At 37.7% G+C, this 15,490-nt stretch overlaps 1 protein-coding gene across 3 annotated transcripts in view; it reads right to left on the bottom strand.

Annotated features, from left to right (window-relative positions):
- PCCA (propionyl-CoA carboxylase subunit alpha) overlaps positions 1-15,490 on the bottom strand; it is a 263,973-nt gene that overhangs the window by 160,883 nt on the left and 87,600 nt on the right. For 2 of the 3 annotated variants that reach the window (XM_065740812.1, XM_065740815.1), the window contains exons 10-11: positions 8,469-8,571; positions 3,285-3,379 (exon numbers count right to left, since the gene is read on the bottom strand). In XM_065740812.1, coding sequence (XP_065596884.1) covers positions 3,285-3,379; positions 8,469-8,571 — 198 coding nt within the window. Of the gene's footprint in view, positions 1-3,284; positions 3,380-8,464; positions 8,572-15,490 lie in introns of all 3 variants that reach the window. The other variant, XM_065740814.1, reaches the window with a different exon arrangement.

Here is a 15,490-nt window from a genome sequence, read left to right as displayed (position 1 = left end):
ACAGGTTGGACATGTCTGTTCTAAGGACTTATTCATGGTGGATGATGATAACATACCTTCTGTGACAGTATGTAACAATGGCAGGTGCTGTACCACCACTGAGGGTGGTGGGGCACTGGCACAAGCTGTGGATTAAAAGCTGTGGATGCCCCATCCCCAAAAGTGTTCAAGGCCAGGTTGGATGGGACCCTGAACTACCTGGTCTGCTGGGAATCATCCAAGACCATGACAGGGGGTTGGAACTGGATGGTTTCTAAGATCTCTTCCAACCTAAACCACCCTACAACTCTACAAACAGAAAAGGCCTGAAACTGTACAGAGAAGGTTTAACAGGGTCCTGACATAAAGTGTTTTGAGACACAATACTTAAATGTCAGTTCACAATGGATCAAATGTTTGATCTCTTTGACTGGCACAGAGAAGGATAGCATTGGGTGATCCTAATGAGTAGAGAAGCATTTCAATGGCATTTCTCCATAAAAGCATTTCAGATATCTTAGTGGAAAGTCATAAGCATATTCAGGAAATTTTGGCTGAATGGATAGCCAATCTGAACTCAAAAACAGAAAATGTGGTTAAAATCTAACTAGAACAAAAAACAAAGTGCCTTCAATCAGCTGGACATTCTTTCACCAAAGCAGTGAGGCAAAAGTAAATTTTTAAAGAGTTTTTACAGGTCCTGAAATGCCTAGAAATAACACCTGCTCTCAACAATGTTAAGAACAATCCTTTGAGCTCCAGTTTTTAAATAGGAAGTCAACTAAGATTCTTATATATTTACATTCCGCTGATCAATTCACTTTGAATTAATCAAAAGGGATCAGTGAATTTTCTGATAAGTTTTTGGGCTTTGTTTACCTACATGGGGACATGTTCCTTCTTAATTGCCCTACAAGACTGAAAAATACAACAACAGCCTAACATTTTATTTTGCCAAAGCAGACTGTCTCATAGCAACTGTCTCTGAAAAGGAACAGAGTTTGGGGGAGAAGGAAGAAAAAGTGAACTAAGAAGCAACAGACAAATGTTGCTCATCTGTTTAAATTTCAGCCTATGAAGTGAAAAGGAAAAAAAGATCTGAAGCTGAAGTCAAAATTCTTCTAAGTCACCAGACGTTTTGTCCAGCTCTCAAAACATTCGAGGAAGCCTATGCCCTGACCTAGCTAAAAACCTGTAGATGCTCAGACAATATTACTATCCTTGCTTTTCCAGAAAGACACAGTAGGACAATTAGCTATGTAAAAGGGAATAAGCAAGGGTTGTTAGAATCCTATTTGAGACTGGAGGATTGATCCACCATGAACACAAAGACTCCCTTAAATACTGTAAGCTCATCAGGGTGATAAAGAACACTCCTCAAAAGAGCAGTGGTTTTGTTTTGTTTCATTTTAATACAAGACAGATTCCCTGGGTAAAACAGAGAATCAAACTCAAGACGACCCCATAAGGATATGTTCGACAGCTGCATATTTAGCTTTGCTTGGCAAAATCATAAAGATTATATTCAAACACAACCTGTCCCCAACAGTCTGTGTCTTAAAATCAGTTAGCTACCACGGGCATAAAGTGAATCAAAACACATTTCAGAAGAGGTCAGAGTTGTAAAAAATTCAAATAGCCTATAGCATCCCTATGTTCTCAGCTTTATGCAATACAAATAAGGGGCTTCGACCTAGCTCAGAGATCTTAATGGCAGCTACCACATAAAACAGGAGAGGAAAAATATTAATAATCTAGTGAGGACAGCATACTTCCTCAAGAACAGATGTGTCCAGGAGTCAGTAATCAGTTAGGTGAACTGAACCATCACTTCTACCAGGAAGGATTCTGCAGTCAATTGCAAGCAGCTGTAAGGCGGATGAGGCTTCCAAAGCTCTCAAAAAAGGTTTGGGAAGGTCTGAAACAGTCAACAGCAGTGTGAAATTTTCATGCCAAAATTTGGAAGCTATTGGCAGGCCCACCCTCTTTTCTAGAGTTACAGAAAGTGGTAAGAAAACTTACTGTCGACTCCAACAGAGAAACTCAAGAAAGTCAAAAGACAGATACTTCTGATGAAAGAAATGCTCTAGTTAGTCATGGTTGACTGGTAAGAGAAAAGACATATTACTCTTTTTAATTCACTACAGGCATGGAGCATGAGCAGGAAGCAACGTATATGTACTGCTGAGACAAAAAAAAAACTCTCCTAAGTGCTTAGGTATACATATATGCAACACACGTATTATACTGGGACATGAAGCCTTCATATTGCATAAACAAAAACATAGTCAGATTCCTAAGCAAAATACTGCCGAGCAATACAGAAGAGCTACAAGGAGCAACAAAAGCTATTTAAGCATTTATTACTGGGTTTGCATCCTTGAATTCTTTTAAATTTAAAATCTAGGTCACAAACAGTGCCAGTCCCACCCACAATGATGGTATAACATTAATTTGTATGCTGTCTATAACTAAACATCAACTGAATCATGTGCTTTCCCTCATATCCTAAATTGTTGCATCACAGTTCTCAGTTGTAAAAATGTCAAACCCATTCTACCTGGTGAATCCACAATGCAGAGAATCCCCACAAGCAGTCATAGACCTTGGTCTGGTTTTCTGAAATCCTCCGGCCCTTTTTTCTACTTATACTCTCTGATGGACATCACCCAATAGAGAACACAGAAAGACCATACCTTACACAGAATCGGTGTATTTCAGTTCCTTTTGGAACCCCTGGGATTAAGACCATTTAGGATCTCTGAGTTATTGGACACCTGCATCCGTAATTCACTACTGTGAACAGCAGTAAAAGTGGCATGGAGTATTTACAACTTAATATTCATTTCAAAATAGAAAAAAGACTGCATTATTTGGCTTCCTGATAATTACTATAACAGTCAAATATCTGATTTACCATTCCTAAGGATCTTTATTCCATATTTTATTTGACTTTCAAATCCAAAAGCAGAATGGTAAAGGGAAGTATCTCAGATGTATTAAGCAAGTCATCTCATATACTCCATATATTCAACTGATAAGATCCATATCTATTTTATACAAGATCCTGAAAAAATAAAATATCAGTTTTCTTCTTACAGAAGGACATAATGAAGCAAGATCCAGCCGCTCTCTTAAGTACATTAAAATTGCATTACACTCAAATGGCTTTAACAAACTAAAACACAGCAATTAATTTCTTTGCATCTTTTTTAAATAAACTTTGCTTGCAATTGTACAATTATATCAGCTTTCCAAAAGTCTTTTCAGTAACTATGTAGCTGCATAGAGTCCGGTATACATACCTGGGTGCTTCCTCCACAACTTTTTGATTTCTTCTCTGAATAGAGCACTCCCTTTCATTCAACCACAATGCATTGCCATGTTTATCTGCCAGTATCTGAAATAATAACATGCTGCCATTACCCCACACACAAATGCATACGGTCTTTTGACAATATACCGCTATAACATACCACTCAGCCAATTTTTTTTCCCCATCTAGAAATAAATACTGGGGAAAAATGCTACCACAGAAAAATAACTGTATACAAAACATTAGTTGAATGCTACTTCAAATTCTAAACAGGATTAACAGGATTACTTTAAAGCCATTCTACAGTCTACATATGTCAAAGAGCACTCGTGTCTTGTGAGAGCTTCCAAACAAGCTCGGAATTGAAACAAGTTAGAAATCAAAAGACTGAAAAGTTACTTTCAAGCCTCTAAAACTGTACTGCATACTGAAATACTCAGAATCATGTTGTTAAACATTATTTTTTTGTCAACAAAGGGGAGTAAAATCTTGAAGCATGTAATATTTAGCTCTTGAATTACAGACAAAATTTTCAGAAACAACAGCTAATTAGTTTTTCTTAGTAGATTAAGCATCCCATCTTTAAAGACTAAGAAAAACTCTTCAGAAACTTTGAAATCTTTTGTCAGAGAATGAAATTTGCTACTTCCTCAACACTTTCAATGGAAATCAGTGGTTTCAAGGACTTCCTCAAAAATAGAGTCAACTACAGTTCTTCACTGCAGCTCCAGATGATGAAAAAGTTAAGGATCCACTCAAGCATTTAGATCCAACTAAATACATTATAAGATAAAAAAGAAAAACAAAACAAAAAAATCCAGCACAGCAGAACTCTCAACTAATTCTGCAATTTCAAGCTCTGGAAGTAAAAAAAAGTACTCTGTTAATTTATGATTTTTTTGTATAGTGTAGCCATTTCAAATATCAGGAGACTGGGTTTGAGGCAGTTTTTTTCCCATCTTGTGATGTTGTACTCTATGCACTTATTCTTTAAACAATTTGTTTACTTGCAGACCACACTTGCTCCCTTGCTCCTTATAAAATTTTCCTTCCAATCCATTTTCTTCCATCTATCTTCCTGCTCTGATCTGCTGGAACCTGTGCCAATATTCATGCTTCATTCTTTAACATTGCACTTCTACACTGAAAACAGACATGATAAAAAAAAAATGGAGACAATCTTCAAACTGTGTGTACTCAACCATATCTACTGACATTTGTGACAAAGAATCTGTATTATTCATTATTCCTCTTAGCACCACAGAGCGAGTATGGCACTAAGCAAGATGAATTCCTGCATCTATGACACCAATGTTTCCTGATGCGTGAATAATCTGAGTCGATGTAACTGAAAATGAGGCACTGATCTCATGAAGGTAACTCGTGCACTGTGCAGCATCAGACCCAGAGTGCTCAGCCCTCCCATAGGATCCGAGTTACCTTTTCCTCAGGAATTTCATTGGGCTCTCACAAGAACTTTCTAGAGGAAAAATCCCTTAGAAAGAGCACTACAAGAATGACACTACAAAGAAGACATTAAGAGATTTCCTAAACTACAGGTTGTCTCAAAGTCCCCTTCCTTGAACTCTGGAAGGCTTAGCAGCAGGCAGCACCAGGATACTTGAGTCAGATGCTAGATTCTGTAACAGAGGCCCCTTTACACAAATCAAAAGAAAACCCAACAGCATCTAAAGCAACTTCCCATTCTACTTCTAAATCATCCTGTCCAGAACTAAGCACCACCGAGTTTTACAGAAACATATTTGGGAGAACAGAATTTAACAAGTGCTTCCTGATTCCTTGTAAGCACTTCTGCTTCATCACAGAGACTACAACTTACAACAAGCTTCAACCTCACCAAAACAGAAACTGGAAAAGTCCTAAAATGTTCAATGAAACTAAGCTGATGTGCTTCTTCTCTCTCTCCTCTTTCTCTCTACTTCACCCACCCTCTCTCACGGAAATAATAAAATATTTTTCAAGCCAACTGATAAATATTTTCATTAATTTCATGACATTTCTTGTATCCTTCTTCTATTAAGAAGAACCTGTACCTTAAAATGAATGCTATTCCAATTTATTCCAGTGGTTTCACTGGATGTTTATTTCTGAAATACAGTTGTTTTATGAAGACATTTACAGAAAATTGAAATCATAATCTCCAAAATGAAGTGAAATTCCAATGCACATCTCACTAAAAATGCATGTCACACATAAGGCATTTTGCTAAATACCTTAATATCCTTATAAGAGAATTATCATAAAACTAAGAAGTCCCGTGCTATCTGGGACTGTTATGATAATAGTTTATCTTATGTACAGCTACACATGAAAATAATTAAATACAATGTACCACATCTTCTTCTGTATGATTCAGCTACATTTAATATCCAGTTGTAGTCTGCTATTTAGCCAAGTAATGGTTAGATGTTACAAGTACTCTTACTTCAAACTCAGATCGGTTATGTCAGATATTTCAGGACAAGACTTCAAATCAGTCCAAGCATAAAGTCTATTTGGACTCTTTTTTCCTGTCAATTGTTTTAGTCTTTTCTCATGTTTTACAAAGTGATTGTTTTATAGCTAGACGCAGGAAACCCCTTATTTAACAATTTTAAATACCAACACTTTGGAGCTATATGAGAATGTTAAAAAAAAGTTATGTTTAAAAGTTACTGCTAACTTAGTAAATATTTGGCATCTGGTCTCGAATTGTTTGTATATTTAGTAGTTTGAAAATGAACCAAGGTCAATGTCCTAAAGCTGATTAAAATGTAGTTAAAATGATACGCTACGATATTGTTACAAGTACCATCAAAGTGCTTGTGTTAAGGAAAACAGCGCTCACGGTATGCTTCTTAAAAACAAAACCATAAATTATTAAAGGCAAAGCTATACTGTTTAACCCACAGTTGTGGACTGCTGCTTAATTTTGAAGCAACCTTCTTTTTAAACCTAAAGGGATCAAGACAGAATGCTAAATCTGGCACCAGCTGATTAAAGTCTAGAGGAATCAAATCTTATCTAACTTTAGTCATCAAAGAGTCAGTAGGAAACTGCTGAATGTCTCTCTCTAAACAATGCAGAAAAAGGGGCGCCTTCGGAAAGCGATGTATCCCTAATTTTCTTGGGCAGGAGAACTGAATCTCAGGAAGTGCGTAACCCTTTCCACTGACCAGAAAGGCAGCTTAGACAACTAGATTAGAACAAAGGGCAAGCTTTAAGAAGACTAAAGGAAACCCAAGCCAAAGAATACACTTCAAATTATTCAAGACACCATTTAAGTAAATGAACACACTTGTTTCAGTTCAACTGAATTTCAAACAGACCCTTGAAGACTCATCTCAAAAACGCATTATGAGCCAAATTTATTTCACTCTCTAAATTCATTCCAAATTTATCTTCAGTCTCCCTGAAGGCACCTCTCCTCCACTCCACCTTGTAACCTAACTCGATGTTACATACTGTAAGGCATTTATAGGCTAACTCAGTAAAGATAAGAGATGAACAGAATATTAAAGTATATTGATCTGTGTATTAAAAAAAAAAAAAGGAAACAAGGACATATGTATCCAGAATCATTAGTTCTATCAAGACAGTTTAGGAAAATGCTCTAGCAACCTGAGTTTATTTGTAACTGAAAATTAACACCAGAACTAAACATTCGATACGACTTTCCACAACCCACTGAATAGGAACAGGTTCAGGTTTAAGTATCATTTCTGCAGAATCTTTCTTCATTTCACATATGCTTTAAGTTAGTTTATGTGCAGACAAGTTCTGAATTGAAATAAGAAAAAAAAAAAGAAGAAGAAATCAGGTTTGAGTGGGCATGTATTTGGCAGAGCAAAAAGTGTTGAATAGTTCTCTCCTACAAATCACTCCACACTGTCAAATTTGTGGTTGTTTCATTCAGCTATTGAGCTACTGTCAAAAAACCTCAGAATCTCATTGTAAAAAAATGATAGTAATAATACTAAAAAAAATCTACATCATGCCACAGTTTAGAGTTTACATTTTGGATAAAAATAGTGAAATCTCTCTCATGAAAACTGACATATCCTATGTGAATTTCTTGTCGAGGAAGAAAATTTCAAGGCTACTGGCAGACACAATCTAGTTGCATACATAAAATTAAATACATTCCAAATAAAAAAAAATTGTGGTAAAGAATCTGTCCAAAACAAACAAGTCTTGTTTTGCATTAGCAGATCTGGTTTAATGCAAGATCCAGTAGAAGACAAAAAGCAATCATAACCCAAAAAAGTAGGGAGAATAGATCTGACTTTGAAGATCTATGCCCAAAATAATACGCATTCTCCGGAGTTCACAAAGAGCACTGGATACTTCAGATAGAAACAAAAATTTTGACAAAACTAACTAAAATTTGCAAGAAAAACATGAAGCACTCCTTGCTCAAAGCACTGGAATCAGGATCCAGAGTTCATATTTCAGCTGTCAGAACAGATAACTACAGTCATATATACACATTATATGTGTGTGTGTATATATGTATATATATACACACACGCATGTATATATTATATACATTATATATGTATGTATATTTATATTTATGTATTTATTTATTTACTCAATGAACTGAGTTTGGTTCATTGTCCTCTCGCTAAAGAAAGGCTAAAGAATCAAAACAGGAAGGCTGCATTGTGTATGATAGCCATGCAGTTTGAGGAATGGTTCAAGATACAGGAAAACAAAAGACTCTAGGCCTTTTTTAGCCTAATGTTTGAAAAAATACTCCCTAATGCTTAATCAAGCCCACCAAGTACCATGTTAAGGGTAAAAGGACACCACACTCTCCTAAACTGTAAGTTATTTTAAAATACATCTCTGTTCTTCTTCTAAAATAAAATGCAGTATATACAAGAATTGTGGAAATAGTCACTGAACTTGTCTTTCACAGAAACAAAAAATAGGGCTATTGAAGGAAATTACCACTGAGAACACGAGCTATTAGAACAGGTGTGATGGTAATCTAGGGATCTGTGTTAAACGGAGAACGTGAAGTGCAATACACAGGCACTCTACACAGTCACACTGTCTTCCCTCTTGCTAGTAATGCCTTCCTTCATCATGAGCTTTGATTGGTTAGCAGTTCAAACCTTTTTAATTGAATAACAATAATAATAGTAAAATAATTAACAGTACAAACCTGGATTTCTATGTGACGAGGGTTATCAATGAACTTTTCTATCAGTAAGCGGTCATCACCAAAACTTGAAGCAGCTTCTTGAGATGAAAATCTAAAACCTTCCCTTAAACAACCAAAACAAAAGGAACAATCTCTTTTTAATACATTAAGTTCTGAAGCATTCAAGAAAAAACACCAAGTAATCTCTCAGTTTTCAGTCAATGAGCATACATCCAAAAAACAAGTTGGAGCATTTGATTCTGTAATCAATGTCTTTTTTTCTTTCTTCAGTTACACAGAAAACGAGACTACACGTTCAAAGTGCACAGTTTCAAAGTGTTTAAAAAGTTTGCGTGTTAACAACAGTTATTTGTGTATTTTTTAATTTACACTTTCTTTTGCTGAAAACAGAAACAACATGTAAAAAACAATAGTTGCCAAGTTCTTGTTATACAGAAGTAAAAGTGAAAGTCACTGCTATTTATGGTGGTTAAACTATCTTAGCACTCAAGAATAACGGTAGTTAGTTGTATATTAGTTTGATGAAATAATACTGCATACATTGCAAATTCAACAAGTGAACATACAACCTGAAAATGCAATACTTCACAGAATATACACATGTACTACTACTTTTTCCCCATGTTGAAGCAGAATTTGGTTTTATACCACACACATTTCAAACAATTTATGTTTTTATCAAAGAAAACAGAGGAAAACTCAACAAAGATTATAAGAGATGTTAGAGCCACAAAAATGATCCAAGGGATGGAACAACCTCCTCAGTGATGAGAGAAGGAGGTGAGGTGTACTGATTAGCAGCCTTTCAGTATTTAAAGGGGGGGGTTGGGGCAGGAGGGGGGATAAGAATGAAGGGGACAGACTCTTTAGCAGAGTCTGCTGTGACAGGTCCAAGGGGAAATGGTTTCAAACTTTAAGAGGAGAAATTTATATAAGACATAAGGAAGTTTTTTACACTAAGGGCAGTGAGGCATTGGAACAGGCTGCCCAGAGATGGGGGTTGGATGTCCCATTCCTGAAGACATTCAAGGTCTGTCTGGACGGAGCTGTGAAACCCAATTTCATTGCAGGAGGGTTGGTCTAGACGACTGTTAAGGGTCCCTTACAACTCAAACAATTCTATGATCGTATATTCACTTGTTTTATTTTTCCTAGCAGAAAGATTATTTCTGTGAGACATAATTGCTAGCACAACTGAGTTGAAGTCTTTACTTGAGTGTGACTTGAGTGTGAGTCTGTACTTGAGTGTGACTTTGCAAACAAAACCTGCTTAACTGAACTGTGGGATAGGGAAATATACAGGATTTAGGTGTTAATATTTAAAGGTATTTCTTCACTTTCTTTCAAAACTGTGAAACAATATATACTTTAATTCTAAGAGTGATTATTCTCAATGTACAATCTTTCACAAATTCATAACTAGATATATTAAATTACTGATTACAGAGGGACACTGATGTTTGTGTATCTGTACACTAACTAATCTGTCAAAAAAAAAATGTGATGTAACAAACATACCAAACCAGTTGAGATTACTGAAAGAGATTTGAAGCTGTTTTAACTCCTATATCAAAGGTTCTTTTTCCTTTTTTAAGCATTCTATCAGACAGCTTTATGCACAATTGATTGTTTTTCCTTCACTGATGTGCTAATTAGAAATCTAATCTTCAACACTTGTTAAAAAAATCAGGTGCCTAATTATCTAATACATCTGTAAGTCTTTTTCAAATTATATATAGCAGAAATTACATAGGTATTCCAATCTGGTCTGCATTTTACAGGTCTGTGCAAATGTACTTGCTCTGTTACCAAATTACAATAAACACTCTTAGCCTTCCTTAAACAAATTATACTAACAAAATGGAGATGGTCTGATTCTCTATAAGAAAAATGTAGGCTAGAAGAGAATTCATATTTCAAAGCATTACCTTTCCCATAAACAGCAGCCCCTGAAGGCCCACATCAATCACACTGCAAAGCCTCACTACAAGTAAGATGCTCCCCACATTGCACAACCACAAACTGAACACCCAAGTGAGATCACAGATATCGTTGTTTTCCACAAGAACAAATGCAGAATCCTGTATCTAAGCACAGACTTATTCCCTGTAACAGAAAAGGATGTGGAGTCAACTACCAGATTAAGATTCCTAGCATCACAGTTTACAGTACCCAAGTCAGCAGTGCACTGATGACAATGATGAGGTCTAACTGGTTACTGGGCTGTATTGGCTGCAGCATAGCTAGTAGAAGCAATGGTTCCACTATAATTTTCAGAAACTATTCTTTTATTCACTACGTTAGATGATAATTGAAAACTATATCCAGTTTTGAACCCATCTACAACTAAAACGAAGTCAATAAGCTGAGATGAGGTCAACGGGGAGCCAACAAGATGGGGAGAGCACAAAAGGACAGGAAGACTGAGCAAGGCTTGTTGAACCTGGACAACAGAGGTGGGCTCTTAAGAGAGACTGTGAAATCTCACCTTGCAGGCTTCCAAGACTTCCTTTGAGAGGGACCTGGGTGTCCTGGTGGATGACCGGTTGGCCATGAACCAGCAGTGTGCCCTGTTGGCCAAGAAGGCCAATGGGATCCTGGGATACATTAAAAAGAATGTGGCCAGCAGGTCAAGGGAGGTGATCCTCCCCCTCTACTCTGCCCTGGTGAGGCCTCAGCTGGAGTACTGTGTCCAGTTCTGGGATCCTCGGTACAAAAAAGACAGGGATCTCCTGGAAAGAGTTCAGCAGAGGGCCACAAAGACCATAAAGGACATGGAACACCTCCCTTATGAGGAGAGGCTTAGAGATCTGGGGCTGCTCAGCCTTGAGATGAGAAGACTCAGAGGAGATCTGATCCACATCTATAAATATCTAAGGAGCGAGCGGCAAAGGGACAAGGCTGGACCTTTCTCAGCAGTGTGTGGTGACAGGACAAGGGAGACATGGTCACAAACAGAGGCATAGGAAGTTCTGCACAAATGTGCATGGGAACTTCTTCCCAATGCACTGAGGGACCAGTGGCACAGCTGCACAGGGAGGTGGTGGAGTCTCCTTCTCTGGAGACGTTCCAGACCCGCCTGGACGCCTACCTGTGCAACCTGGGCTAGGGAGCTGCTGTGGCAGGGGGTTGGACTCCATGGTCGCTAGAGGTCCCTTCCAACCCCTACAATTCTGTGATTCTGTGAAGACCCAACTAGACAAATCTCTAAGCAGCATTCTTCAAATTCAGTGCTGACCCAGTTCTTATTGAGAAATTGGATGAGAAATTCTAGATCCCTTCAAACATGAATGATTCTATAACAGGAAGAACAGGATGTATTTAAGGTTTCCCCTCCTTCCCTCCCTGCAGTACATTTATCCACACTGAAGTTTAAGCTATACAAAAGTATTCACTGATCCTGCCACAAGCTTTCCTGTGTTTGTCTGAAATGAGACATTCCTTGTCAATGTTTTGCATCCAGCTCCAAGTTCAGCACTGCTACTTCAATTAAAACAGCCACTTTATTTGGAGGCAGACCGACACTAGTTAAAAATTGCAGTCATCATGTAATATTTCAGTTTCCAGTCTTCTCTTCTTGAGGCCAGAATTAGAAAGGATATAGTTAAGAACAGATGCTTTATCATCATTAGTCTGATTAGTCTGATTTTACACAAGATAAACAGAAATCACTCCATTGCTTCAGCTTGACTCCAAATTAAATTTAAGAATGTAAAATTATCTAATCATAGCAACTTACGCAAATGATTATTCATGGTTGGTATGAAAACCTATGTTTAAAAAAGTTTTTAGGAATTACTGTTCATCATTCATCCAGTCTCACTCCTTCCCTTCACCTGAACACTTCTGCAATTGCACACTTGTTCTGGACAGAAGGCCAAACCTATACCCTCTCACTTCTGCAGTGCAATATGACAGGGCAAACACCTGTCACAGAGAATGCTGTCCATTTTCTTTTTTAAATTAGTGTACAACCAAGATTTTAATGCCTAGAAAAAGTTGAGATGAATAAGGAGGTAGCACAGAGCTCCAAATTTCTTAAAATTAGAAGAAAATACAGTTCAAATTTTCAACTCAACGATTACCATGTTTGCGGTTGAAGCCACTAACCAGAAAAAAAAAACAACTAATTTTTATCAACAAACTTATGGAAGTTAACATATGGATGAGCAGTCCAGTGTGGTGATTTCTGATCCTGGAACTGAAAATTCACTTAAGTACCTCTATATGTAACAATCAACCACAAACTCACCCCAAAACTTTTAACCTCGTTCTTAGGAGAGGATAGGGTCTTCAAGTGAAATCCTTTTCAAAGTTTGCAGCGGACCACCTGAAGCCATGAAGCCCAAAGACATAGTAACAACTGCAAGTGTGAAGTCTGAGTTTCATAATCATGGAAGTCTTTGAGACAAGAGGTCTGCTGGGACTTGATGGGACACCTGTTTTGACAAGGGAAACATTTCTTGGCTCATAACCTGGAAAGACTGATTGAGAGATTTAAACTAAGATCAGTCAGAGAGAGGGAATTTGAACAGGAAAAGAAAATATATGACCCTCTGGAAGCAAGGTCAGGCTCCATAGGGAGATTACAGAGCTGCAGTTCACATCTGCAGGGAGAAAACAAGAAAAGATAAAACCCATTTTGAGTTGATGCTGGCCACTGCAGTATCAGAAAACCAGACAAAGGCTGTTTTAAGTATGCTCACAGCAAAAGCAGGTCTAAATAAAACAGGACTAATACTTGCCACAAATGGTCATCTAACAAGGATGAAGAAAAGACAGAAGTATTTAACACCTTATTTCCCTCAGTTTTAGTGTTAATGATGGATCTTGGGCTGCCCAGTCCTCTGAATTGGAGGAACGTGAGTGGGAGAGAGTGTGGTCAACGAAATTTTATGGGACCTGCTGTATAACCTGAATGTTCATAAGTCCATGGGCCTGACAGAATTTCACCAAAAGCATTAAATGAGTTGGCAGACAGTATAGATTGACACCTCTCAGCAATTTACCAAGGTCTTGGGAGTCTGTGGAGGTCCCTGCTGACTGGAAGCAAGACAGTGTTATACTGACCTACAAGAAGGGCCCATGAGAAGACCCAGGAAATTACAGACTGATTAGTACTTCATAACTTTTCCAGCTTGGTACCTGGAAAAGTTATGAAGATAACCCTGGTCGAAACTGGAAGGCATTTAAGATAAGGTTTTATGGAATATTATCAACATGGGTACATCAAGGAAAAGTCCTGTCTTAATAATTCAATCTCTTTCTACAACAGTCACCCACTTAAGAGGATGGAGAGGACATAATATTTTTTTTTTAATCTTAGTAAGGCCTTTGATATCATCTCTCACAGCCTCCTTCTAGATAAGTCATCCAACTGTGAGATGAACAGGTTCAGGCTACACTGGGTGATGAACTGTCTAAAGAATAAGGCTCAAAGTGCCATAGTGAATAGGGCTACATATGGCTGGTGGTGAGACACTAGTGGTGTTTCTCAGGACTCAATTCTAGGGCCAGTCCTGCTCAGCATTTTTATCACTGGTCTAGATGCATAAGTGGAATGCAAATTTAGCACGTTTGCTGATGATAGTAAACTGCAACATGCTGTTGATGCTTTGGAGGAATGAGAGGCTTTGCAGAAAGATCCAGATACCCTGGATAATTGGACAATCATCAACGACACAAAATTCAACAAAGTTAAATGCTGAGTGCACCTGGCATACAATAAAGCTAGATACAGGTACAGACTGAGAGACAAGTGGCTGAGGAGCAGCTCTGCATAAAGGCATCTGTGGGTGATGGACGACAGCGGACACAATACGAGCGAGCAGTGTGCCCTGACAGGACTGGAAGGCATGTTCAGTGAGAGCAGGCTGAGAACCCTCAGGTTGTCTAGTCTGGAGAAAAGGAGGCTCAGAGGCAACCTCATTGATCTCTATAACATTCTTAGGAGATGAAGTGCAGAGGGAGGTGTCAGTCCTGGTAATTGATGACAGGAAGTGTGGGAACAGCACAAAGGGGAGGTTCTGACTGGACACGAAGAAAAATTTCCTTACTGTGAGAGTGGTCAAAAACTGGAAGAGGGTTCCCAGAAAGGTCATCGAATGCATCGCGCCTGTCATTGTTCAAGGGCATTTGCACATTTTCAATAATGCACTTCAACTTTCGACTAGCCCCAAATTGGTCAGGCAGTTGGATTTCATGACTGTTGTAGGGTCCCATCCAATTGAATTATTCTATTTTATATTCGGAAAGCACTTTCAGACTGGAATTTCTAGGATACAAATATAGCAGCTCTTTGTATACCAGAACAGAGAAAAGATGTCTAACTCTAGCAATACAGGAAAACCTTAAGAAAAATACAGTATCAGAATTTCAGGCATTAGTTTCTCAGGCTATAAAGAACATACAAACATTAATTCAAGGTGAACTGCTCTTTGGAGATCAGACATCATTCTCAATACAATTTCAACTCTGTACCTATTACTAAAAGAAAAGGCTATCCTGAATTCAACTTATCCAAACCAAGATAGCTGATATGGAAATATATTAGAGTGACAATAATGTTATTTTAATTTCAGTTCTGGATTAGTAGCATTAATTGTATATAAAATTCCACACTAGTACTTAACTCAAACTTAGGAAAATAAAATGCATTTGAGATAAGAAGAAATCTCAAGAAACACAATGACAGCAAAAAGAGAGAGAGAACATGGCAGCCTTCCACAATCACACACCCTTGAAGAGCTATTTCAAGAAAAGTTATAACAATGATAGAACAGTATTCACGTACTTCTGTTTAAAAATATGAATAAAATACGGCAGATATCTTAGATATAACAGTAGTATCATAACATCCAGAGTAACCTAACAATTTTCATTACCTGGGCTATTTAAGAGATATGAAAGATGCTGCACTAGTAAGATACCACCGCAAATAATTCTTAACAGTAGGAATAAGTTCCATCAGGTAGGTCTTGTACCTTTCTGGTGGCTATTTACATATCAAATCACCATTACAT

Source organism: Cyrtonyx montezumae, unplaced genomic scaffold (assembly GCF_038088225.1).
Source record: "Cyrtonyx montezumae isolate F1298 unplaced genomic scaffold, pur_monq_1.0 scaffold_3, whole genome shotgun sequence".
Taxonomy (NCBI): Eukaryota; Metazoa; Chordata; class Aves; order Galliformes; family Odontophoridae; genus Cyrtonyx; species Cyrtonyx montezumae.
This window is presented reverse-complemented; position numbering and strand designations above follow the sequence as displayed.